Source organism: Babylonia areolata, chromosome 1 (assembly GCF_041734735.1).
Source record: "Babylonia areolata isolate BAREFJ2019XMU chromosome 1, ASM4173473v1, whole genome shotgun sequence".
In the NCBI taxonomy this organism is placed as follows: domain Eukaryota; kingdom Metazoa; phylum Mollusca; class Gastropoda; order Neogastropoda; family Buccinidae; genus Babylonia; species Babylonia areolata.
In genome coordinates, this window is record NC_134876.1 from 16,698,105 (window position 1) to 16,724,188 (window position 26,084).

General features: G+C 43.1%; 1 protein-coding gene and 1 long non-coding RNA gene across 12 annotated transcripts in view; one reads left to right on the forward strand and one right to left on the reverse strand.

The window, feature by feature from the left end:
• LOC143280146 (uncharacterized) overlaps positions 1-26,084 on the forward strand; it is a 108,225-nt gene that overhangs the window by 37,780 nt on the left and 44,361 nt on the right. For all 10 annotated transcript variants that reach the window (XR_013054999.1, XR_013054997.1, XR_013054996.1 and 7 more), the window contains 2 exons: positions 19,399-19,528; positions 24,274-24,414. This is a non-coding gene — a long non-coding RNA (uncharacterized LOC143280146). The remainder of the gene's footprint in view (positions 1-19,398; positions 19,529-24,273; positions 24,415-26,084) is intronic.
• Positions 1,789-26,084, reverse strand: LOC143280052 (uncharacterized). 2 transcript variants are annotated; one of them, XM_076584552.1, is made up of 7 exons: positions 25,272-26,084; positions 12,800-13,041; positions 11,659-11,839; positions 10,635-10,706; positions 9,761-9,871; positions 9,137-9,268; positions 1,789-7,573 (listed from the first exon to the last, which is right to left on the reverse strand). In XM_076584552.1, exons 2-7 carry the CDS (start codon positions 13,025-13,027, stop codon positions 7,392-7,394), a joined length of 906 nt encoding a protein of 301 aa, XP_076440667.1. In that variant the 5' UTR covers positions 13,028-13,041; positions 25,272-26,084; the 3' UTR covers positions 1,789-7,391. The 2 variants fall into 2 exon arrangements, with proteins under 2 accessions (XP_076440667.1, XP_076440659.1); XM_076584544.1 differs by lacking the exon at positions 25,272-26,084 and adding an exon at positions 15,913-16,220.

A 26,084-nucleotide genomic window follows, 5' to 3' on the forward strand; every position in this document is an offset into this window, starting at 1 on the left:
CCGACTTCTTTTCCCAGGCCTGCCGAGTGAATTTTATTATTTTAAAGGGGGTCTGCGAAATACACGAGAAAACATTTTATAAACATGAACTAAAACAGGTAAATGCGATTATTCTAAGAAAGAGAGATAGATACAGATAGATAGAGAGATAGAACGAATAAACGAAAGAATTAACTTTTTTTTAAATGAGTGAAATGGAAAAAAAAAAGTATGCATATGCTTCTTTACTCCTTGTCCTCCGAGGGCAAAACGAAAAAAAAAAAAAAATCAAAATATCAATTTTTACAACAAGGGTTTGTAGAAATACAAACGTGACACATTCAAATACACACAGAAATGGCATACGCATATACACATGTGCTATGGATTTTGTAAGGGATGCTAAATCAGACAAAATTACAAAGAAAACACGCGGTACATACTGTTGTAAATCGAGGTTTGGGTATTTCAAATTACACAAAAGTGCTTAGAGTCTCTCAAAATAACTTGGTTTGGAAACTAAGCACAGGGACCAGAAAAGTGGAAGGAAATCGTCATTGTGAATGATATCCTTTTTTTTTTTTTTTTTTTTTTTTTAAAAGGATCTTATGTAGTGTAGACATTAAGGAAGGATGAAATGTTATTCCAGAGTAAACCACTACAATGTGAAACTGAATTTAAAGAGGTCAGTTCTAGAAAGAGGCAACATTATTCAATGAGCGAAGCGATTAACATTGATACCAAAAACGGACTGGAGCACAACCAGACGATACTTTGAACATGAAAACTGTTTTGTTATAATGATTTCAATTTCGATGGAACAATGACCAAGTCTGCAAAACATAATGCTAAAGATTTTAGGAAAAAGTCATTTCAGAGGCATCAGTGTAGACTGACCAGTATGAAGGATATCATCACTTGCCAAATACCAAAGAGTGGATAAATGATTAATATGGGATTCAATGAAAGCATGGAAAGAATGATTCACCGGAATGTATGTGTGTGTATGTGTGTGTGTGTGTGTGTGTGTTCGCGCGCGTGTGTGTGCATATTGTGTAAACGGCACATATTTTTACAGCTACAGCTTATGTTATTGTACCTGTGCACGTACGCGCTTACTGTCTCACGCACACACACACACACACACACACGCACACACACACGGCGCTAATACAGTACAATAACCAGAGAGGGAGAGACAGACAGTAAAAGAGGATGAGAGAGAGAGATAGAGACAGACAGACACACAGACAGAGGAGAGAGAGAAACAGAGAAGGAGAGAGATAGTCGGAGAGGGAGAGAGTGACATTATGTGTGTGTGTGTGTGTGTGTGTGCACGCACGTGTGTGGTTTGTGTACCGCCGCGGGCTGTGGAAGTACGTGCGCATGCGCACGCGCATGGCCCAAGCCGCTGCACCGATGTATGCAGGTATTATTGTCGACTCAACTTTAGTTGTTTCTTTTGTGTGGCACAACAACCTGAGGGAAAACCACTGCATTGAACGAAGGAAATTTAAGTGTACTTTTAAATAGAATTTGTTCGAGCATGGTGCTATCTTAAGTACTTTGGAAAGTCCCGACTTCTTTTTCCAGGCCTGCCGAGTGAATTTTATTTTTTTTAAAGGGGGTCTGCGAAATACACGGCACATATTTTTACAGCTACAGCTTATGTTATTGTACCTGTGCACGTACGCGCTTACTCTCTCACACACACACACGCAGAGTGAAAGAGAATGAGAGAGAGAGATAGAGAGAGAGAGAGACAGACACACAGAGGAGAGATAGAGACAGAGAAGGAGAGAACGAACGAACGAACGAAATTGTTTTAATGAACTTTGGCCATGGACCACAATTCAAAACCAGGGGACTGGGGGTGGACATGGGAAGGGGTATTATAACACTTGAACAGATGACACAATATCATAATATTTATGGACTTGACATTAATTCTACTTAATTAGGTCTGAGTATATGATTTCTCCTTTTGATCGCATGGAAAATAAATTTTGATACATGGAAATTTCTCTGCTTGTTGTTTGATCGGAGAAGTGAACTAAGAGACATGTTTAAACAGTCTTGAAGAAATTTTGTCCGTAAATCATTATATACAGAACAAACAAACAACAAATGGTATTCATCTTCTAGTTCACCTTGGCAAAAAGGACAATGCTTTAAAACATCATTTTCAGTGTACCTATTAACATTGTTATTTAAAGGAAGCACATTAAATCGGGCCTGAGACAACGCCACTCTGAAACAATATTCATCAGCATTTGTTATGTATTTTTCTTTTTCAAATACAACTTTGAATGATCTGTAGCATGAATATCTGTCTCTATCACTAATAGTACCCGACCATTCTTGAATGAAGATATCTATAAGTCTTTGCTTGAAAGTAATAAGAAATCCTTTCACATCACCAACACCCTGTTGCAACCACACAAAATTAAAACCTGTTGTACATAATATTTCTCTAACTTGAGAAGCCCAACACTGTTTTCCATTTAAATCTAATCCAAGCAACATCTGATAAGCCATGTAAGGCAATCTATTTTGATCCATCTGTAGTATTCTCAACCAGTACCTTATAACATTTAATAACGAGTTTATAAATAACGGATATCTACCAAGATCAGAGAAGGAGAGAGATAGTCAGAGAGGGAGAGAGTGACATTATATTTGTGCATGTGCGTGCGTGCGTGCGTGTGTGTGTGTGTGTGTGTGTGTTAGAGAGAGAGACAGAGAGAGACAGATAGAGATTCTCAATCACACTGCACATAATAACAGACATGAACGGGTCCATTGTGTTTTTTTGTATGTAACAATTGTTCATTCGTAATATCAGTTTGCAGTTTGTTAAGGAGGTTTCACCGCGTTCGGACAAATCCATAAACTCTGCATCACACCTGGTAGGCAGATGCCTGACCAGCAACACTAAACCCAAGGCGCTAGTCAGGCATTGAGTGCATGTGTGTAATAAGAATAATTTATCATACTAGAGTAGGCCGACGTATCAGGGTATATATCTTTTCAGTAACAGAATTTTGCCCGAGGACAACTCTCGTGTTGCTATCACACTGCCTATAGCAGTCTTAGAAGCTCTCGGAACAAGGCTGGCTTCAGTTATCCGTTTCCACGCTCATTGCCATCTGCCCTTTCTTGTTCCGAGACTGAGCTTCTAAGACTGCTTGCTATAGGCAGTGTGATATACAGAGAGAATAGACTACATTCCCTGGGTTGAAATGTTCTTAGTGGAGTAAGTTGGAATTTACTGTGGTAACAGGGATATTCACTCGTGAGACACTTGGCACAAGATAAAATCCACGACTTTTCCACGGTTGTGTGATAGTAATATTCACTGATGAGATAATTTGTGGACAGGACTCTTCAATTCCATTTAGTGTAAAACACTCACAGGGTAATAACGACACTTTTCACCCGTGTTAAATTGCCATGGAGTCTATTTCAGTGCGGTTTATACGTCTCATCCGAACGACTGACCAGACCGCGCTCACGGCGTTTGATTTTCCAGTCAAACTTTACAGAGAAAGGTCGAGACCGGGATTTGAACCCAGATCCTCACGGACGCTGTGTCGACAGATAGGCGTCTTAACCAGTCTGCCACCTTCCTCTTATTTATACAAATATATGATAAGAGGGGAGAGAGAGAGGGAAAGAGAGAGAGAGAGATAGGGAGAGAGAAGGAGAGGGAGGAGAGAGAGAGGGCATTTACGTCTCTCACAGAACCAGATAGAATGTTTTAATGATAATATCTATAACTGTTTTATCCATAGCAAACTATGGCACCTAGGGTGAGAGATGTTTGCATTTTCAGTCAAAATCGACCGGCACCCCTCCCCACCGTGGGGGTCCCCGCCACTGAACCCCGCCCCACAAAATATCCATAGTGTGTCACGCAAACTCTGCTGTCAGTGTGCGTGCGCGCATACTCTCGTGAATTTGACTACTCATGAGAAAGTTTGATTTAAGCGTTTTGTTTAACAAAAAATATCACTGTGACAATTGCGAAATTCATGGCAGATTAAAAAAAAAAAAAGAAAAAAAAAAAAAAAAAAAAGTCTCCACTGGCGGGAAAACGAAACAGCTTTCGTGATTTGGCGGGAGTTTAAAAAAAAAAAAAAAGCGCGCCACAGATCATGACTTGCGTGAGGTCTATTTTTGGGACATAGCCAAAAGCTAAAAGCGTAATCCGGGAAAACCCGATTATATTTATATTGCCAGCCAACGGTGGGTCGACGAGCAGCGGTAACTGAATGCGAAAAAACAACTCGTTTCGTTGTCGTTGTATGTGTTTGTATGTACATATACACATACATGATTTAAGGAAAAAAATTTAACAGCATAGAATGATCACCACATGATTTAACAGTTGTAACGAACACCACATTATTAAACTTTAATAACAACAACAATGATTGGCACAGCAACAAACCAAGACTTGTCTCTGCACAAGATTCAGCGCTATATGAATATTATTATTATTATTATTATGTCAAAGTATCCAAAACCATCTTGTATTCAACGCGGATGCAATGCAGACCGCAGTAAAAAGCAAAATCAGATAATGTACATAATTATGTTACAGCAGTGACTGGACCAGATTTGGGTGGGAGGGAGGGAGGGAGGGGAGGGCAGGGCAGGGGGGTGGCATGCATGCGTGTGTGTGTGTGTGTGTGTGTACACGTGTGTGTGTGTGTGATAAATACAGAAGAGCTGATTCTCTTCAGATTGGAAAAGTGATTCCAGATGTTCGAAGATTGTGGAGTCGAGTCTAAACCTACTGACTTTTGTTCTCTTAAGGCCACATTTTCTCAGAACGTTAGTTTTGTAATTTCACAGAAGTGGCCCATTTGTTGTTCATAGCCTTGCACCGGAGCAGTGTAGTATGACAAGTTGTTCGAGGCGGCTGTCAAAGTACCTTGTGCCCCCTGAGCGTTGACAATCGTTAAAACCGCCAATGTCGGGTTTTGGCACCAGCTAGGAAGAGCACCCATTCACTGAAATGCGACCAGTTCATGGGTCTGTTATCCATGAACCTACTGCTCTTCAATGTTGGTGGTAGGATAGGCCATATTTTCTACATTTCACAGGGGACATCACAGCCGGCTATTTTTAGACACCGTCTTTTCTGTGTTTATGCCACAATGGAACTTTGCACTCTAAACTGACTGGCGGTGAAAGGGATTTATCTGGAAAAAGTCCCCGACCCCCCTTCCCTTTCCCCACTTGTTCTGTGCGGCAGTGTTATAATGTGTAGCATCAGTGACATCGTTATTTCAGGCTGATACAGTCACTTAGTGACAATAAGTGTCGTTATAACGTGTAGCATCAGTGACATTGTTTTATCAGGCTGATACAGTCACTTAGTGACAATAAGTGTCGTTATAACGTGTAGCATCAGTGACATTGTTATTTCAGGCTGATACAGTCACTTAGTGACAATAAGTGTCGTTATAACGTGTAGCATCAGTGACATTGTTATTTCAGGCTGACCGTTTTAGCACTGAGTGACACTGAACGTCGTTATAATGTGTAGCATCAGTGACATTGTTATTTCAGGCTGATACAGTCACTTAGTGACAATAAGTGTCGTTATAACGTGTAGCATCAGTGACATTGTTATTTCAGGCTGACCGTTTTAGCACTGAGTGACACTGAACGTCGTTATAATGTGTAGCATCAGTGACATTGTTATTACAGGCGGTCGCACCAGCACTTTGTGACACGGAGTGTTATGACACATTAATTGTCACCGACGCCGAATCAGATTTTACTTTGCTGCGTTGTCTCCTATGTTATTGTCATCCAGAGGTTTGCATGTCATCTCCCATCCATGTTGTTGTTGTTGTCATCCAGAGGTTTGCATGTCATCTCCCATCCATGTTGTTGTTGTTGTTGTTGTTCGTCTTCTTCTTAACATCCGACGGGACATTTTCCATCCTAAAACCATATCAGTCATCGCCAGTTCTCTTCCCTCTTACTGACTTCCTCCTCTTCGTTGTCATGTATGTGAATGTCAGCTGTATCAGTCCCGGGTCTTCATACACAGGTAACTAAGCAGATTCTTCTTCTTCTTCTTCTTCGTTCGTGGGCTGCAACTCCCACGTGTACTCGTGTGTGTGTGTGTGTGTGTGTGTGTGTGTGTGTGTGTATTCAGGAGTGGGCTTTTACGTGTATTATAACCGTTTTTACCCCGCCATGTACAAAGCACAAGCAGGTCAGCGTATTTCAGATATAACGAAGCAGATAATCATCAGACACATCACAAGACAGAGCAAAGAGAATCACTTCGAAACGGGCAACATTAATGTGTGATCCGTGTAAAGGCTCATCAAGTCAGCGTATGACGTAAAGAAAAGAAAAAAGCAAACAAAACAAAAACACAGAAAAAAAGCGAAAAAAACCACAAAAACACCACCAAAAAAAAAAAAAAAAAAAAAAAAAAAAAAAAAAAAAGCGGTGGGTGGTGTGGCTGGGGGAGTTAATGAAGGGCTTAAAACACAGCACACAGTCTGTACAATGGACGTGAACTGTTAGTTTAAAGCAATAAACTGTATATGCAACTGAACATGTCGTGATGATTGATAAGCAAAAAAAAAAAAAAAAAAGGGGGGGGGGGGAATCATGATATACAGAATGATTTCCGACCTTTTCAGTGCAATCAGTAATGAATATTTTAGATGTTTCTTAAAAAAAAGACAATAAAAATCTTGAAAACCATTTACTACAAAGTAGAAATAAAAAGAAGAAAAAAAGAAAGAAAGAAAAAAATCATTATTAAATGCAATACAAACATTTGCTGGAAATAATGAAAATCAGATTGGTACAGAAATGATTTGAAATTCGGAGGAACATTTTTGTTTGTTTGTTGAAAGCTATTTTGTTCTAGCTTACATGGAATCAGTTGTGGCAGAAACAGCGTACGTGAACATCTCCTCAACACAGACCAACCAACCAACCAACCAACCAAAGAGAACATTTTTTTGAAAGGTAAATCAAAAGTAAGGCTTATTATTGTCCCTAACATAAAAAGAGGGGAAAAAAACCCGCATATAACCTCAAAAAGAATCAGACTTTGGTTGTTCTCAGCTTTATAAAATGAAAGGTCTTCGATTTTGTAAGATAACTTGTACTCAGAAAAAAACAAAAACAAGCTAGAACTTGTTGTTCTGAACATGAAAATCCCTTCCGGAATTTGTTGAAGTTGATAAAAGAAAAAAATCATACATTCTCAGTATTATTTTTCTTTTTTTTCTGTTCTTTTTCTTTTCTTCTTTTTTTTTTTCTCTCTCTCTTTGGAATGTAAACTGTACTGGAGGCAAAATCAAATTAGAACACACGCTTCATATCAACCGGTTGACATCGTGTATAGATCACAAGACATGTTCCCTTCACACTGGCACCAAAGCGGAATCTCCAGGCATGATGGTCACTGGGCGTCCCGTGTTGGGACAGTACTCCCCTGTGTCCCGAGTGTGGACCTGGACGGGGGCCTTGGCCTCTTGCTGTGCTGTAGGGGTGGCGATCAGGCGGGTTTCCACACTGTCGTCAGACTGTGCCACGGCTTGCAGGTCTGCAGAAAAGTAAAGTGCAGTCAATGAACTGGATGTGACGGGCGCAATAGCCGAGTGGTTAAAAGCGTCGGACTTTCAATCTGAGGATCCCGGGTTCGAATATCGGTAAAGCCAGGTCAACATAATTATTCATGTGCTGACCTGCTAGTGCCTGAGCCCCCTTCGTGTGTATACGCAAACAAAAGATCAAATACGTACATTAAAGACCATGTAATCCATGTCAGCGTTCGGTGGGTTATGGAAACAAGAACATACCCAGCATGCACACCCCCAGAAACGCAGTATTTGTGCCTGCATGGCGGGGAAAGAACAGTCATTTACGTTAAAGCCCATTTGTTTACATACGAGTGAATGTGGGAGTTGCAGCTCACGAATGAAGAACTGGAAGTGTATTATGTATTATACGGCGCGTATTTTATTATTATTATTTGTTTTCTTTTACTGCTTCCAGGTCTGAAGAAAAGAGTGCATACAATGAACTTGATGTGTATAGGGCGCGTACACTTTTTTTTTCTACCGCACGTTTGGTTAATGTGCGTTCATAGCGCACCCACCCACCCACCCAGGGACAAAAACAAGAAACAATCAGAATAAATCTATAAATTGATAATTGACAAGTTTGCATTGTCTCTCTCCTCCTCCTTCTCTCTCTCTCTCTCTCTGTGACTCACACACACCCACACCTACACCCCCACACAAACACTCTCCTACACACAACCTTACCCACATGCACCCCCTCCACACACACATCCACAACACACGCGATTTACCTGCATCGCCATCCCTTGCAACCAACCATTTGACAGGCTGTGGAACAACAAAGGCGTCAGGCTCAGCACCAAGATGAAAACCTTCAGAGCTGTTGTGCTGACCACCTTGCTGTACTGCTGTGTAACATGGACGACGTATCGCCGTCACATTCAACAACTTGAGCACTTTCACCAGAGATGCCTACGAAGGATCCTCGGCATAAAGTGGCAAGACAGGGTCTCCAACCTCCAGGTCCAAGAGAGGAGCGGCCTGCCCAGCATCGAATGCCTACTGATACAGTGCCAGCTGCGCTGGACAGGACACGTTGTCCGCATGGCAGACAGCAGGATCCCGAAGATGCTTTTGTATGGCCAGTTGAAGGAACGCCACCGTGAACTTGGAAGACCCTGCAAGCGCTTCAACGACACCTTGAAGACAAACCTCAAAGCCTCTGACATAGACATCGCTTCCTGGGAAACTGATGCCCTTGACCGCTCTCTCTGGAGGATACTGTGCTCTAGTGGCATAAAGACGTTTGAAAACGAGGCCATTAAGGAGAAGCGTGAGCGAAGGAAGTAGGGCTCAACTTCTGGAGACGTTTTCCCTTGCAACACCTGTAGGAAGTGCACCGCACACAAAAGGAGGGAGTTTGAAACACACCAGATAGGCCGTGACGGCCAGAGCCCACAGCGATGCCACCTCCACGCCCCTATCCACGCCCACCCACACGCTCACACTCCCACACAATCATACTCACACCTACCCCAAATACAACCCGCCACACACACACATCCACAACACACGCGATTTACCTGCACGGTCCACGTTTGCACCACACGCAGAAGGGGGTTTGAAACACACCAGATAGACTGTGACGCCCATAGCCCACAGCGATGTGACCGTCAGGAAACATGCCAGGACAGCGATAACTGTATCCTTTCCGTCTGTCCACAACATCAAAAAACAAACATGTACACATGTATAGCGTCCTTTCTCTCTGAAAGCTCAGAGCGCTTTACATGAAAGAAAAAAAAAGTTTTGAATTTAATAAACCACTGACCACTCTCCCTTACATAAGTACACACTGGGGGGGGGGGGGGGTATAGAAGAGAGAGGAGGGAGGGGTGGGTGGAGAGATCAGGGAAGCAGAAAGACGGATCACACACACACACACACACACACACACACACACACACACACACACAGCCTGTATATAAACATATTCTCACGGTACTTTCAACAAGCACAGTTAAATAATTTGTTAGTCCAAGCTCAGAATATCGCAAGGTTTGTGTGTGTGTGTGTGTGTGTGTGTGTGTGTGTGTGCGTGCGTGCGTGCGTGCGCACGCGCGCGCGCGTGTGTGTAGGTGAGGGGGATGGGGGTGGGGGGGGGGTCTTCACAACTGAATCAATGGGAATCATTGATTGAGCATTACCTTTACGTGTCTCCTTCAGCTGTGCACGTGCTTCCTTCAGCTCAGAGGTGGCACCATTGTACGCCTCCTTATACCTCTTCACCGTCTCCGTCAGGTTGACTATGGCCGTGTCTGACAAACGTGACAACAAGAAATCAGCAGATTCACACACACACACACACACACACACACACACACACACACACACACACTCTTTTTTCACGTTAAAAAAAAGTACAAAGAACAACAGCAACAACAACAAATAAACAAACAAAAACAACAACAACCAACCAACAACAACAACAACAAAACCCCAACCATTTGACGAACGACGAACAATGAACGTTAACAATTGACAAACATTTACAATAGCAAGGGGAAGGTGTTGCTAATTTATTTATTTGTTAGAGATTAGTTCCCTGATTTCTGATTGAGGCGTCATGGCAGAAGCGCTCAGGACTTCTGGGACTTCAGATCCAGCGTTGTTCACCAGTGATGAGGGTTCGAGGCCCCGTTTCGGCAATAATTATGTCGTGTCTTTGGTATACGCCCCCTCCCACCCCCTCCCCCCGCAACCCCCACTTTTCTCCCTGATTTTCCTCACCCCACCCACGTGTGAAAGAGTAACTGACTTAGTTGTAGAAAGCTTCTTCTTATAGTCTTTGTTCGTGGGCTGCAACTCCCACGTTCACTTGTATACATGTACACGAGTGGTCTTTTTACGTGCATGACCGTTTTTACCCCGCCATGTAGGCATCCATACTCCGTTTTCGGGGGTGGGAAATGTTAAAACGGCGGAGGGAGAGGATTGGGCCCCGCCTTCCTATCATGCTGAGACCTGGGCACAGTGGACATGAGTTCACTTCCTTAGTTTCCTGGTTTGCGTGGTACTCACCCTGTTCTTGGAGCTTTGCCTGGGCCATGTCGTTCTCCTTCTCGCAGATTTCGGCTCTTTTCAGCAGGGAATCTGTACAGGCAAATTGGAAGCATATTCTTGGTTACACACACACACACACACACACACACACACACACACACACACTAACACACACACACACACACACACACACTAACACACACACTAACACCACACACACACACACATACACACACTAACACCCACCCATCCATCCACACACACACTAACACCCACCCCCACCCCACCCCCACACACAAGCACACACGCACACGCACACACACACACCCTCTCTCTCTCTCTTTCTCCATATCTCTATCTCTATCTCTCACTCTTTTTCTGTCTTTCTCTGTGTCTCTTTGTGTCTCCTTTGTGGGGGGGGTGGGGTGGGGGGGCACACAGAATTATTACATATTTCATGTAACAAATACAAATATTTAGAATTTGTTTTTCAAATATCACCCTCATTTGACCCTCTTTTGCCCAGTTTCCCCCAACTCTCCATTCATTCACACCTCCCCCCCCCCCCCACTTCTAACCGATAATACTCAAATGTATTCAGAAATACTTTAACAAAATGTCTTCAATCACCGATATGTGTGACGGGACATTAAACTAAATTCCTCCTCAAATACAAATATATAAAAAAAATCACTCTTGGTAATGTGCTTTATTTCTTTTTCTTTCTTTTTTTTTTTTTTTCAAACAACGGCCACACCAACTATCTGGTTAAGGCATACATTTTTTTGAGGAAGAAAAGTTAAGAAAGTGAAGAAATAGCAAGTGAAGAAATAACCCCCAACAATACATACAAGAGATACAGTATCAGAAGTTCAAGGAGGCATTCACTGCGTTCGGTCGGACAAAAAAACAAACAAAAAAAAAAACAAAAAAAAATCCATACACGCTAAAGCAGATGCCTGACCAGCAGCAGCAGCAACAGCAGCGTAACCCAACGCGCGCTTGTGATACACACAGCGTTACACAACGCACACAGTCATACCGTGGCAGTAGCCTTCGCAGGTGGGGTAGGCGTCATGGATGAGGCTCGTGTTGCTGCACCAGGGCAATACGTCAGAGCAGGATCGGCACACGAAGCGGGAGGGGCTGCACCACTCATCCCTCCGGCACGGCTGACCCGCCTCGCACGGGGGTTGGGGGGCTCCGAGCTGCTGCCCCTGGGACTGATTGGTGGACTGATTTCAATGACTGGTTGATTGATGGGTTGGTTGGTTGGCAGGGATACTTACTGAGCACCGACTGTCCTCGGATATACAAACATACGTATGGTCATTTTGTCTCTATATCAATCAATCAATCAAACGATCGATCAATCAATCAATCGATCAGTCAGTCAATCAATCAATCGATCAATCAGTCTGTCTGTCTATATACATATGATCGATCAATCAATCAATCGATCAGTCAGTCAATCAATCAATCGATCAATCAGTCTGTCTGTCTGTCTACATACATACAACAGGCTGTTTTCCTGGGTTTAGAGTCGACTGAGAGCTATCAATCTATCTGTCTCTTTTTTGGCGTTCACCATCTCGTCTATCTATTTATCTATCTACAACATGATATATCTATCTATCTACAACATAATATGTATGTATGTATGTATGTGTGTATGTATGTATGTATGTATGTATGTATGTATGTATGTATGTATGTATGTATGTACAACATGATCTATCTATCTATCTATCTATCTACAACATAATATCTATCTATCTATCTATCTATCTATCTATCTATCTATCTATCTATCTATCTATCTATATAGCACGACAACAAGACGAACACAGGAGGGGGGCACATGAAAATTAAGACCATGGAAACGCGCATTTTATTCCAAACATCGAACATTAAATCAAAGTGGCACACACATAAACAGACAAAAAAAAATATCCAGTAAGAGAACCACAGCGTGTTCATCTATGCATTTATCTCTGTGTTTGTCTGTCTGCCTGTCTGTCTAGACAATCTCTGCACGCTTTTTTTTCCAGTGTTCGTTGGGTTTTTTTTGTTGTTGTTTTTTTTTTTATATAGGAACAAGTGAACCTGAATCAGATTTTCTTGTGAAGACACCGATGAGAATAATTATGTAGATGGAGGCAGCCAAAGACATGTTGGTTTACCTTCTTTAGATCTTCGTCCAGGTAATCGTTGTTCGTCGAGACCTCGTGTTTGTGTTCGCTGTCAGAGGTAGGTGTGTCTGAGGAGTTGCTCGTGCTTCCAGAGATCACGTGGTTGGTGCTACTGCCGCTGATGCTCGTGGCAGACACCAGTGAAAGCTCCATTAGCATGCAGATCAATAGGATCAGGATCCATAGACACTGGGTTCTTCCGGTGGCGCGGAAGTCCATGGTTGTTTATTTTGCTGTGGAGTATACATTTTCACATTTTCGTTGATGTTCGGCTTCTCCAAGCAAAGGTACAAGGATAAAAGCAATGCGTAGAAAGACTGATTTGTTTTTATTCTTATACATGTAATACATATCCTTCTATTTCTCTGGATATGATATGTGTATCTCTCTCTCTCTCTCCCTCTGTGTGTGTGTGTGTGTGTGTGTGTGTGTGTGTGTGTGTGTGTGTTCTCTCTCTCTCTCTCTCTCTCTCTCTTGCCTCATAACGTTAACTAAAAAGTAAGGCGGTAACTAAAAGGGTGTGAGTGTTGTACCGATTCCGACAGCGACTGTCCTGTTTGCAGCGAGCAAATAGCGGGATGTGTCGGGAGTAAGGCCTAAACTACACTGGAGAGAACATTAACTTGAAACCAGCCTCCCCGATCTGGCCTGTTGCCACACCTAATACTATTGTTTTCACAACGCTATACATACTCTTAATACATTTGAAAACCTTCCCTGTCATGCCATGTTTTGCCAGAATAGGCCATAGTACATTTATATTAATAAGAGCCATGAGAGTAAACATGTAATCGATTGTTGAATATCCTCATTTAATCCTAGCATGTTGTTCACCTGTTATGTTGTTGTGTTCTACATACTCCTGAATCCTATGGTTGATAACTGTACCATACACTTTACTACTGATATCAGACAATGAATTTCCTCTATAGTTATTAGTATAATTTATGTCATCTTTCTTTTGAAGTGGTAAAATATTAGATTCACACCAATTTTCAGGAAAAGTTCCCTTCTCAAATAAAGCATTGAATAACGTCAAAAAAACCAAAAAACAAAAACAACAACAAAAAACAACAACAAAAAACAACAACTATAAATTGTTCACACGGAGATTAAAAAAAAATTCCCCAGTTATGCCATCGGGACCTGCAGCTTTACGATTCTTTAATTTTCTAAGTGCAATCAAAACTTCTTCTTTAGAAATTAGTCGATTCATAAATTCATTTTCCACTCCTGGTAGACTATGACCATCATTGGTATTATGACCTGACTCTATATCCAGAAAGGCTTTAAAATGTTTAAACCATCTACCAACAGATATGTCGTTCTTGGGTTGCTTCTTTTGGGACGAAAGTTCATTCATAAATTTCCTGGCAAAATTCCTTTGAATCAACCCCCCCCCCTCCCACCCCCACACACACCCAAACCCAGACCTGAGCTGGACTGGTTTGAATGGCGACGCCTTCTTACCCGCCCAGTCGTTTATACTGGTAGGGGCCATCTCTTTCTCTCTCTGTCTCTCTCCCCCTCACATGCACACATACACAAACACACACGCATACACACACGCGCGTGCGCACGCACGCACACACGCACACACACAACAGAGAGAGAGAGAGAGAGAGAGAGAGAGAGATGTCACGACACGACTTGACACTATGTGACATGACACGTCAGGACACGTCAGGACAGGACAGGACACGTCAGGACAAGACAGGACACTACACGTCAGGGCAAGACAGGAAAGTACACGTCAGGACAAGACAGGACAGCACAGGACACGTCAGGACAAGACAGCACAGGACACGTCAGGACAAGGCAGGACAGGACACGTCAGGACAAGACAGGACAGCACAGGACACGTCAGGACAAGACAGCACAGGACACGTCAGGACAAGACAGGACAGCACAGGACACGTCAGGACACGTCAGGACAAGACAGGACAGCACAGGACACGTCAGGACAAGACAGCACAGGACACGTCAGGACAAGACAGGACAGCACAGGACACGTCAGGACAAGGCAGGACAGGACACGTCAGGACAAGACAGGACAGCACAGGACACGTCAGGACAAGGCAGGACAGGACACGTCAGGACAAGACAGGACAGGACAGCACAGGACACGTCAGGACAAGGCAGGACAGGACACGTCAGGACAAGGCAGGTCAGGACACGTCAGGACAAGACAGGACAGGACACGTCAGGACAAGGCAGGACAGGACACGTCAGGACAAGGCAGGTGAGGACACGTCAGGACAAGACAGGACAGGACAGGACGCGTCAGGACAAGACAGCACAGGACACGTCAGGACAAGACAGGACAGCACAGGACACGTCAGGACAAGACAGGACAGGACACGTCAGGACAAGACAGGACAGCACAGGACACGTCAGGACAAGACAGCACAGGACACGTCAGGACAAGACAGGACAGCACAGGACACGTCAGGACAAGACAGCACAGGACACGTCAGGACAAGACAGGACAGCACAGGACACGTCAGGACAAGACAGCACAGGACACGTCAGGACAAGACAGGACAGGACAGGACACGTCAGGACAAGGCAGGACAGGACACGTCAGGACAAGACAGGACAGCACAGGACACGTCAGGACAAGCCAGAACAGGACAGGACAAGACAGCAGAGGACACGACAGGACACGTCAGGACAAGACACGACACTACACGTCAGGACAAGACAGGATAGTACACATCAAGATAATACACAAGACAGGAGACTACACAACACAATACACTATGATAGGACACGTCAAGACATGTCACGACAGGACAGGACAGGACATGACGCGGCGATCATTGTGACGGACTTAACAATACATGAAGAAACATGGTACTAGACAAAGTGGAGAAAGGTTTGTCGCGTCAGATTACGTCACATCACGTCAACCACTTTTCTTATTTTTTCAATCTATTTCTCCTAATGACATTGTTCAGTCAGTCACTCGCACAACAGATAAATTGTAAGATCAAACAGCGGTTCTACGAAGACTTATGCAGACTTGATATTGTGCAGCAGGTATTGACAGTTTTTCAAGCTGTGCCAGTCCCGTCAAGCTGTGTGTTTTTAGCAGGACTTACCTCGCGCAGTGCAACAACGCCGTTCAAAATCAGTTTGCCAGTTCCGTCTGGTTTTTGATGTTGCGAATTATGATTGAAGTTCAATTTTTGCGGAAGTCCGAGCAACAACACTGAAAACACTTTAGAGCATCATTACAACACACCTTGTAGACGTATAGTTATGTAACTGCGCAGCAAATGTCGTTATTGTTTGTCGACAGTTTGGCTTACGAATCGGGAATTCCCTCTGGACACAGCTCGCGCAGTGTCTTATCGCGCGGATCCAAAGAAGAGCATGAAAGCACTGAGAGGTTCACGTCAAGTTGTCTCGCTCGCGCGCTGTGTGTGTATGGAGTGGAGGATGGATGGGGTGAGGGTAAAGTGGGGTGGTTGCGGACGAGGTGGGTGGTGGTGGTGGTGATGGCGGTGGTGGGGCGAGGGGGTGGGGGTGAAGGGGGGTTGGGGGGGGGGGGGGGGGGGGAGGCAGTGGTCTCAGCTTCAGTTTTAACTCTCTCCATACGAACGGCGAAAGAGACGACGTTAACAGCGTTTCACCCCAATTACCATCATCAAAATATTGCAAGCGGAAGGCTCTTATACTGAAGAGGTGAATGCTGACAAAGAATACCACAATTCTGACGACGGAAGCTAAAGGTTGGGTCATTCAGACACCCACTGGACATCCGAGGGGTCTGTGTAGAGGAGAAGAGAGGACTGGCCGTACTGAGTGAGTTAAAGGCGACGTCAATGCATAAGAACTGACCCATAAACGCAACACCACTTCTGTATACTCTCTATGAGAAATATAGGGGAACTCGTAACTCATAACGTGGGTTTTTTTTTCCTTAAATTTATTCATTTATTTTTTAAATTCAAATGATTACGATTTCAGGCACAGGCTGTTCTTCCAACCTGTCCTTGCTAATCTACATCCACTAGTAATCAGAGAGCGAGAGAGAAAGCGAGAGAGAGAGAGAGAGAGAGAGAGAGAGAGACTGACACCGTCGGACACTGACACTGACTATGACACTGACACTGATTGTAACTGTGAAGGTAATCGACCCATTCACAAAATGGGAGTATAGTGTATTCGCGAAGACTTGAAAATGACATTTTCATTTTTGTAAAAGTCACAGGAGACAAAAAGAATTTTTCCAGTCTGTCCTTGCTATTCTTCATTCACTGCTAATAATGTGTGTGTGCAGTGTGTGTGTGTGTGTGTGTGTGTGTGTGTGTGTGTGTGTGTGTGTGCGCGTGCGAGAGAGAGAGAGAGAGAGAGAGAGAGAGAGAGAGGGGGGGGGGGCGTTGTCACACCTGAGATACTATACTATATGTCAGTCCAGGTCAATGATTTCCACAGCTGCTGCCACGTAGCAGATAAAAATCCAGCGAAGCGATATGTTGTGTTGTATACTGCGACGTACACTGAGACACCTGTGACTGTGTAGTGTAGTGTAGTGTAGTGTTGTGTTGTGTTGTACAGATTGGCGTAGTGTAGGACAGTGTAGTATGGTACAGAGCAGTGTAGTTTACTGTTTAGTGTGGTGGAGAGTGCGTTTTGATGTGGTGCAGTGTGCAGTGAAGCATAACGGTGTTAGCAGGGTTTAGTAGACTGAGTGCTGTGACACAAATACAATCCAGTGATGTGTAGTGTAGAGTAGTACAAATCAGTTTAGTGTAGTGTAGTATAGTGTAGGACAGTGTAGTGTGTAAGTACAGTGTGGTGTGGTGTACTGTAGTGAAGAGTGAGGTTTGCTGTACGTGACAGGGCAGTGCTTTCACTTTTTCACTTTCACTTTCTCAAGGAGGCGTCACTGCGTTCGGACAAATCCATACACGCTACACCACATCTGTTGAGCAGATGCCTGACCAGCAGCATAACCCAACGCGCTTAGTCAGGCCTTGAGTGCATGCTTACATATTTGTGTACCTATGAAAGGGGATTTCATTTTACGTAATTTCGCCAGAGGACAACACTCTCGTTGCCATGGGTTCTTTTTCAGTGCGCCAAGTGCGTGCTGCACACGGGACCTCGGTTTATCGTCTCATCCGAAAGACTAGACGCTCAGTTTGATTTTCCAGTCAAACTTAGGAGAAAGGGCGAGAGCGGGAATCGAACCCACACCCTCACGGACTCTCTGTATTGGCAGCTGAGCGTCTTAACCATTCTGCCACCTTCCTCCTAGGGCAGTGCTGCGTTCAATATAGAGGGGCACAATGTTCAAAGTAAGTACAGTGTAAAACAATTTCATGCTGTGTAGAGCGGTTTCCTACAGTGTGGTGTTGTGCAGTGCAGTGCAGCGCAGCACAGTGCGGTAGTGCAAAGAGCGGTTTGGTGTAGTGTATTGCAGTGAAAAGTACGAATCAGTGCAGTGCAGTGTAATACAGTGTGATGTAGGTTAGTACAGTGTTGAATGCGTTTTGGTGTAGTGTAGTGTAGTGTAGTGTAGTGTAGTGTAACCCAGAGTGCAGCGTGATAAGTTTCACAGTGGAGTGCTGCGCTGTGTAGAGTGCGTTTTGGTGTAGTGTAGTGTAATGTAGTGTAGTATTACGTTGTTTAGCATAGTGCAGGGTGCGTTTTGGTGTAGTGTAGTGTAATGTAGTGTAGTATTACGTTGTTTAGCATAGTGCAGGGTGCGTTTTGGAGTAGTGTAGTGTAGTATCAAGTTGTTTAGCATAGTGCAGGGTGCGCTTTGGAGTAGTGTAGTGTAGTATAGTGTAGTGTAGTATCAAGTTGTTTAGCATAGTGCAGGATGTGTTTTGGAGTAGTGTAGTGTAATGTATTGTAGTGTAGTGTAGTATTAAGTGGGTTAGCATAGTGCAGGGTGCGTTTTGGAGTTGTGTAGTGTGGTTTATTGTAGTGTAGTGTAGTGTAGTATCAAGTTGGTTAGCATAGTGCAGGGTGCGTTTTGGAGTATTGTATTGTTTTGTATTGTATTGTATTGTATTGTAGTGTAGTGTAGTGTAGTGTAGTATTAATTTGGTTAGCATAGTGCAGGGTGCGTTTTGGAGTAGTGTAGTGTAGTGTAATGTAGTTTAGTGTTACGTTGGTTAGCATAGTGCAGAGTGCGTTTTGGAGTAGTGTAGTGTAGTGTAGTGTAGTGTTACGTTGGTTAGCATAGTGCAGGGTGCGTTTTGGAGTTGTGTAGTGTAGTGTGTAGTGTAACCCAGAGCGCCATGTGATAAATTTCAGTGCAGTGCAGGAAAGTGTTGCGAAAGATGTTGTTTAGCGTAATGTAGTGCAGTGAAGTGAAACCCAGCTGTGTGCCTGTGGTATAACATACGTCCGTGTGCAGAATATTGTAATGTGTGACTTTATCATGGAACTCGTGCACCTGCAAGTGTGTGTGTGTGTGTGTGTGTGCGCGCACGCACGGACCTCTTTAAATGCTGATAAACGAAAACCTCGATAGAACGTCAATTCAATGTTGTTTATCATGATCTCTTCACTGATATTCGCTCATCGCAAAAGGAAATAGACAATCAGACGTATCTCGGCTGTTTCAGGTGGATCACAAAATCCAGCTCTATCTCACACAGTTGGAGTTGGCTTGCACGAATGTGCTTCCTCGTTGGATATGTTCTCTCATCTTGCTGAAGTATTGTGTTAGACTTGTGCTGTGAACGAGCAATGAAGGTAAATCCTATCTCTCTCTCTCTCTCTCTCTTTTTCAAGGCTCACGTATGTGTTTACACACACAACGCAAGTCTGTGCAATAACACGGTGTGTGTGTGTGTGTGTGTGTGTGTGTGTGTGTGTGTGTGTGTGTGTGTGTGTGTGTGTGTGTGTGTGTGTGTGTGTGTGTGAGTGTTTCTTATTTACAAAACTTAAACACTTTTATCTGATCTGCTGTCATTTTTTTAATTTAAAAAGGAAATACTTCTAAGTGTACACTGCAGCAAATATCTGCTATGATGAGGAGGCATCTGCTAAGTAATGGGAAATCATTCCGAATGTACTAACTTCTTGAAAAACGAATCTTACTCGTCTAAAACATTACATTTTAAAATACGCACTTCTTGTTGGCAATGAAGAAATTACATGCCTTTTCTTTCTTTCTTTCTTTCTTTCTTCCTTTTCTCTCTAGGATCATAGTTCATGCAAGAGCAATATACCAGTTTTCTTTCTTTCTTTCCTCGTTCCATCTATTTTTCAGGCTTGTCTTTTGCCTCTTTCTTTCGTTCTTCTTTTTTTGGGGGGGTTGTCGTTGCCATTACTGCTGTTGTTTTTGCTGCTGTTATTGGGTGTTAGTTGTTGTTGTTGTTGTTGTTTGAGTTCCTAACTTTAATTCTCTGCTGGTTACCCGCGAAGTTACACACACAGAAACAAGAGCCAAAGTCATTGTATGGGTTCCTGGAAGCAAAGCAACATATTTTCAATGTATTCACTTATTTGTCTACATACCTAGGACAGGCTTCTAAGGCCGGGCCTGACCAGCGCGTTCGGTCTGTGTGTAGATCAGGCAATAGACAAGTAAGATATATTAGGTGTTTATAGCCAGACATACGTTTCTTTAATTAAAAAAAGAAAGAAAAAAAAAAAGAAAAAAAAAAAAGAAAGGTGTGGTGTCGTTTATATGGATCAGTCCCCACTCCTTGGTGCATCCTTGAAACGAAACCTTTTCAAGGAAGAGGGTATGCTTCCATGAGAAAAGAGCACACACACACACACACACACACACACACACACACACACACACACACACACACACACACACACACACACACACACACAAAGCGGGGATGCCTGCTCTTCGCATAAACCCGACGTGCTGAGACTCTACGCAAGGTAAAACATCAACATAAAAACGACGGTTTATGAAAGTGATAATGAATAAATGAATAAATGAAAACAGATAAATAAAATAATAAACAAATAAAAGAAACAAAAAAAAAAGAAAAAAAAAAGAAAGAAAAAAAGATTGTATTAAAAAAAAAGAAAAAAGAAAAAAAAAGAAGCATAAAAAACCCCGAAAAAAGTCGCGTGCACAAAGACAACAATGTACAAACGCCCCCCCCCCCCCCCTTCCCCCCTCCACCCCCCCCCCCCCCCCCCCCCCCCCCCCCCCCACACACACAGAGAATAACGACACTTAACGCAACCAGGATGTACCAAAGTACAATACGAAACAACAAAATCCCTCCCCCCTCCCCACACCACCACAGGCGCATGACTGCAGGTCAGACAAGAGATGTCACGCGGCACTTCAGAGATAAACCCACCGCACCACACCAGTTGCTATCAGTCACACGGCAAAGCTAAAACATATAGTGTCGTGCGTGGGCCGGTGGCCCAGTGGTATTGCACCCGACAAGGAAGCCAGTGTCTGCGTATGTGAAGGTTCGATCAGTATCAGTATCAGTAGCTCAAGGAGGCGTCACTGCGTTCGGACAAATCCATATACGCTACACCACATCTGCCAAGCAGATGCCTGACCAGCAGCGTAACCCAACGCGCTTAGTCAGGCCTTGAGAAATAAAAGTCGTCCCTGGGTGGGCTCGAGTCTCACGTATAGCATATGTATACATAAGAATCGATTTTTATTCAATTAAAAAAAAAAAAAAAAAAAAAAAAAAAAATTACTCCTATTTTCCCTAGACCTGGAATGGTGGTGGTCTGGGACGTTACACCGGCTACAACACGTTAATCGGGACAGTGACTGATGCGTCATGGACTGCTGTCTTAAAAAAAAAAAAAAAAAAAGAAAGAAAGAAAGAAAGAAAAAAAAGCACACTACACACACACACACAAAACCACACCCGTATGCACGAGTATTAAATAATGAAACGTTGCGATACTTTTCAAGTACCAACACCTGTGTGCATGTGTGTGCGTGTGCGTGTGTGTGTGCGCGCGCGTGCGACTGAAACTGCGAACCGCGAAACGCTTTCTGCGAAACTGCCTGACAATGGAAGGGCAGGGAAATCCCACCACTTCCTTGTAGCCTGTTACTGTACTCTCTGACGCTCTCTGGTTGTAGGGTAACATTTGTCGTGTGAAAGACGACACGAAATATTCTGAGAGAGAGAGAGAGAGAAACGAAGCGAAACGAATTTTTTATTTTATTTCACGAGGGTAGTGAGGTAAGCACAACTGCTTCATCTCTGTTTTTGACTCACTTGTGTAAACAAAGTGAGTCTATGTTTTAACCCAGTGTTCGGTTGTCTGTGTGTGTGTGTGTGTGTGTGTGTGTGTGCATGGTAAACTTTAACATTGCCATTTTCTCTGCAAATACTTTGTCAGTTGACACCAAATTTGGCATAAAAATAGGAAAAATTCAGTTCTTTCCAGTAATCTTGTTTAAAACAATATTACACCTCTGGGTTGGGCACAAAAAATGAAAAAGAAGCCAAATTATATGCAAACTGAATTTACTGTTATATTTATATATTTTTTAATTCACTAAACTTGGCACTTTGATCTGATATTCTGACACACAACAAGAGCAGTCATTTTTTTTAATTATCCTTTTTTGTTCAAACAGGAACTTCTTTTGTGAAGCATGGAAGTTATGTTTATTTTGCATGTCTTTGGTGCATATAGTAATAAAGGGAAATTAATCTGTAATTAATGCTAGGGGGCTTAATTTGCTTTAAACTGATCTTTCTCATCTTAAACATTACATTTTGAAATTTTACTCAATACATAAAAAGCTTGTGTGTTTTACTCTCAGTGTACAGGGCTTTCACTATGTTCATTCGCCCATGTGGTCTTTTTCGGAAAATACTAAAATCAGTATGACGAGTGGACTTTATACATCTATTGGCTGAGCCCTGAAGGTCATGGCTAAAAATCAATTGCGTACACAAATTTATACATATTCAAAGCGCGTGCTCATATTCTTCGCGAATGCGAACGACGCCATTTTGTTTCAAGTTGTTGACCGGGGAAGGGGGGGGGGGGCGGAGGAGGAAAGTGAATAAGGAAATAAAGACAGTTAATATATTTACAGTTAAAAGCGATCTTTACCCTCATCATTCAAATAAGTATGTAAGTGAATGTCAAGACGAAGATTTTCTGAGTGTTTGAGTGACTTTTAGATTACAGAGAATTCTTAATTACTTATTCATTTACTTATTTGGTGTGTATGTGTGTGTGTGTGTGTGTGTGTGTGTGTGTGCGTGTACGGGGGTGGGTGGGGGCGCGGGGGCGGGGCGGGGGGGGGGGGGTTGTGCTGATGAGAGGGGAGAGAGTTTTCGGGGAGGGGATGGAGTAATGGGGGTGAAGAGGGGCTAAGGTGTGTGTGTGGGGGGGGGGGGGGATGTGGGGGGTGGGGGTGGGGGGGGGGGGTAGCGATGAGAGGATGCTAGGTCACGTGTCAGTCTGTGGGTGGGGGGGTTGAGGGGGGAGGAGTGAGTGGTGTAGGGGAGATTGGAGGGGGGAGGTGGACAGGTGTGTGGGTGGTGGTGAGGGTTCAGGGTGCGGTGGTGGTGTGGTCAGTCAGGGAAAGGTCCTCGTGTTGGTGACCTGGACATTGCTGGCAATGAAAGTAAAATTCGCCAGTTAGCACCTTCTCTCTCTCTCTCTCTCTCTCTCTCTCTCTCTCTCCCCATACACACGTATACACACATGCATTTTATAATCTTTTTATTGACACTTAAAAATGATGGAAATCTATGAAAAATGATTGCACAAAGAAATGTTCTGTTGTTCTATACGTACAGAGCAACATGTTTAGAGAGAGAGAGAGAGAGAGAGAGGTGTGTGTGTGTGTGTGTGTGTGTGTGTGTGTGTGTGACAGACAGACAAATAGACAGAGGGGGGACACACACACACACACACACACACATACACAGAATCCCATGACTAAAAATGACGACATTTTCATGGGGAAACACATGACGAACTAATACTGATACTTCCTGCAGAACGGAAAGCCCACAATGGATTACTTGAAACCAGGAAAATCATACTCGAACTCGCCCTTTATAAGATTACCAGGAAGGAAAACTATCATTTGGAGTCAAACTTTTGCTTCTCTTGTGACTGAGAACGTTTGCATTTTCATTGTCTTACTGGAATGAGTAAGTTAAGTAGGGAACACATATACCTTTTGGAGTTCTACACACAAATATATTGGTCAGAAAGTAGATAAGTATGTGTGCCATGAGAACAGTTAGAACCGTCAGTAAGTGTGTAAATTTGACCCACTGTTTCCACAAGCAGTTTGTCGTATCTAAAAAACGAAGGAAAGTTCAAAGTCACCTGAATGTTTTCATAAATATAATGTAGAGCCTAATACCCGGGTCTGTGATTAAAGCAGCAATTTTGAAATGTGTCATTATTAATACATCCAACCGTGTTTTGGATCAGATGTAGAAATCTGTGTCGTCACTGACTGGATTATGCGTTCGCCTGATGACGATGGTTGCGTTTTCCAGAACTGCTTCATGATGGATTATGGATGATCACCGGTACATGATGGAAGTGGAATGGAAAGTGACGGAATTCTGGACACATCGACGTCGAAGCGTGTCACCCTGGAAGTTGGATTACTTTGAATCGACGAGATGAATCTGTGGGTGAGTTCTGAGATCAATATTTTCTACACCTTGGTATACGAGGTATGACAGAAAGGCGCTGGAATGACATCGATGTTTAAATATGCTACAAAATGTTATGATTCAATGAGTGTGTGTGCAGGTGTGTCGCATTTTTAAAATGACATATGCACCGGTTTGATGAAATAAGCCATGGCACTGCTAATTGTAACAAGACAAAAACACAAGTTGATTGAATGAAAGTCATTTAACCAAGCACATTTGGCAAGCAAGTGACGAAATAATGCACGCGACATATTTGGCTATGGTATGCGTTCTTCCTACGAGAACTTGCGGGCGTCGTTCCATTAAGCGTATCAACACGTTTCTCTTTCATGTCTAAGATTTATGGTTAGGTTTATTTTAGTATCAGATGATGGTACGCACTGTGTTGATATTTATTTTTAGCATCGCATGAACGAAGACACCATTTCATACATTGTGTGTGTGTGTGTGTGTGTGTGTGTGTGTGTTGTGTGTGTGTGTGTGTGTGGTGTGTTTGTGTGTGTGTGTGTGTGTGTGTGCCACTGTTTTGTGCCTTCATTCGATCACACCTGGTCCGATTGGGAACTTTTAATCAGCGCCTGTAGATCGCTTTAATCTAGATTTTTATTCGTCACAATTCATTCACTTTAACTATTTCGTGAGTGCTACTCGGTCCTTGAGAGTTTCGATTCAAAGGGACTGTTGTTTATAATCATGTATGTACAGATGGTCAAACCCTCACTGTGCTTTCCTCCTCTTGGACCAGCAGACAACATGTCAGAGTGGTGTGACTGACTGCCGTAATTAAATAGATAAACCAACCACACAACTAAAAAGATCGAGCAATCGCTTACGTGAACAATCCCACCAGCATCAACATTTCTCTGTACAGTTGTAGTAACTTCCCTGATGGCCGCATCACAACTGAGCCGAGAAAGCACTGATGTAGGCTATCACAGTAAACCGGAAGGAGGTTTGTAGGGAACTCTTCCTTACTGATGCACACGGCTCAACTCTATTAATAGTTCTCCTGCAGATTAGATATCTTCAAAGCGTAAAGCGACGACGTAAGCGCAGAGAAATGAGAAGAGAGAACGAAAACCACTTTTCTATAATCTATCTACGTAAAAAAACCCAACAAACCCAGTGATATTCACACAAACATAAAACACTGAACGGTTTTTCAAAGCGTGAAGCGACGACGTAAGCGCAGAGAAATGAGAAGAGAGAACGAAAACCACTTTTCTATACATCTATCTACGTAAAAAAAACAAAAAAACCCAGTGATATTCACACAAACAAAAAACACTGAACGTGAGACAATAGAATCAGCAACATAGGAATAGTCCAACATAATTCTTTTTTTTAAAGATCACAAAATGTCCACCTCTGCATTGGTTAAGTGATGGATGGAGTTGTCTGAGCAAGAGCCTGAAAGCACAACAGCTTCTCGTGTATATTGGTCGCTGCCATGTGATCTGTTCGTTATGCATGGATAGGGACAGGGCTACAGGGATGGACTCGCGGGCTCTGCTCACATAGGGACAGGGCTACAGGAATGTACACGTAAACTCTTTTGTTTTTTGTTTTTTTTTGAACGGTGGGGCTCTTTCAACATTTTGACTTTCGCTTTCTAATCAGATCGATTATTCATGTTGAGTATTAAT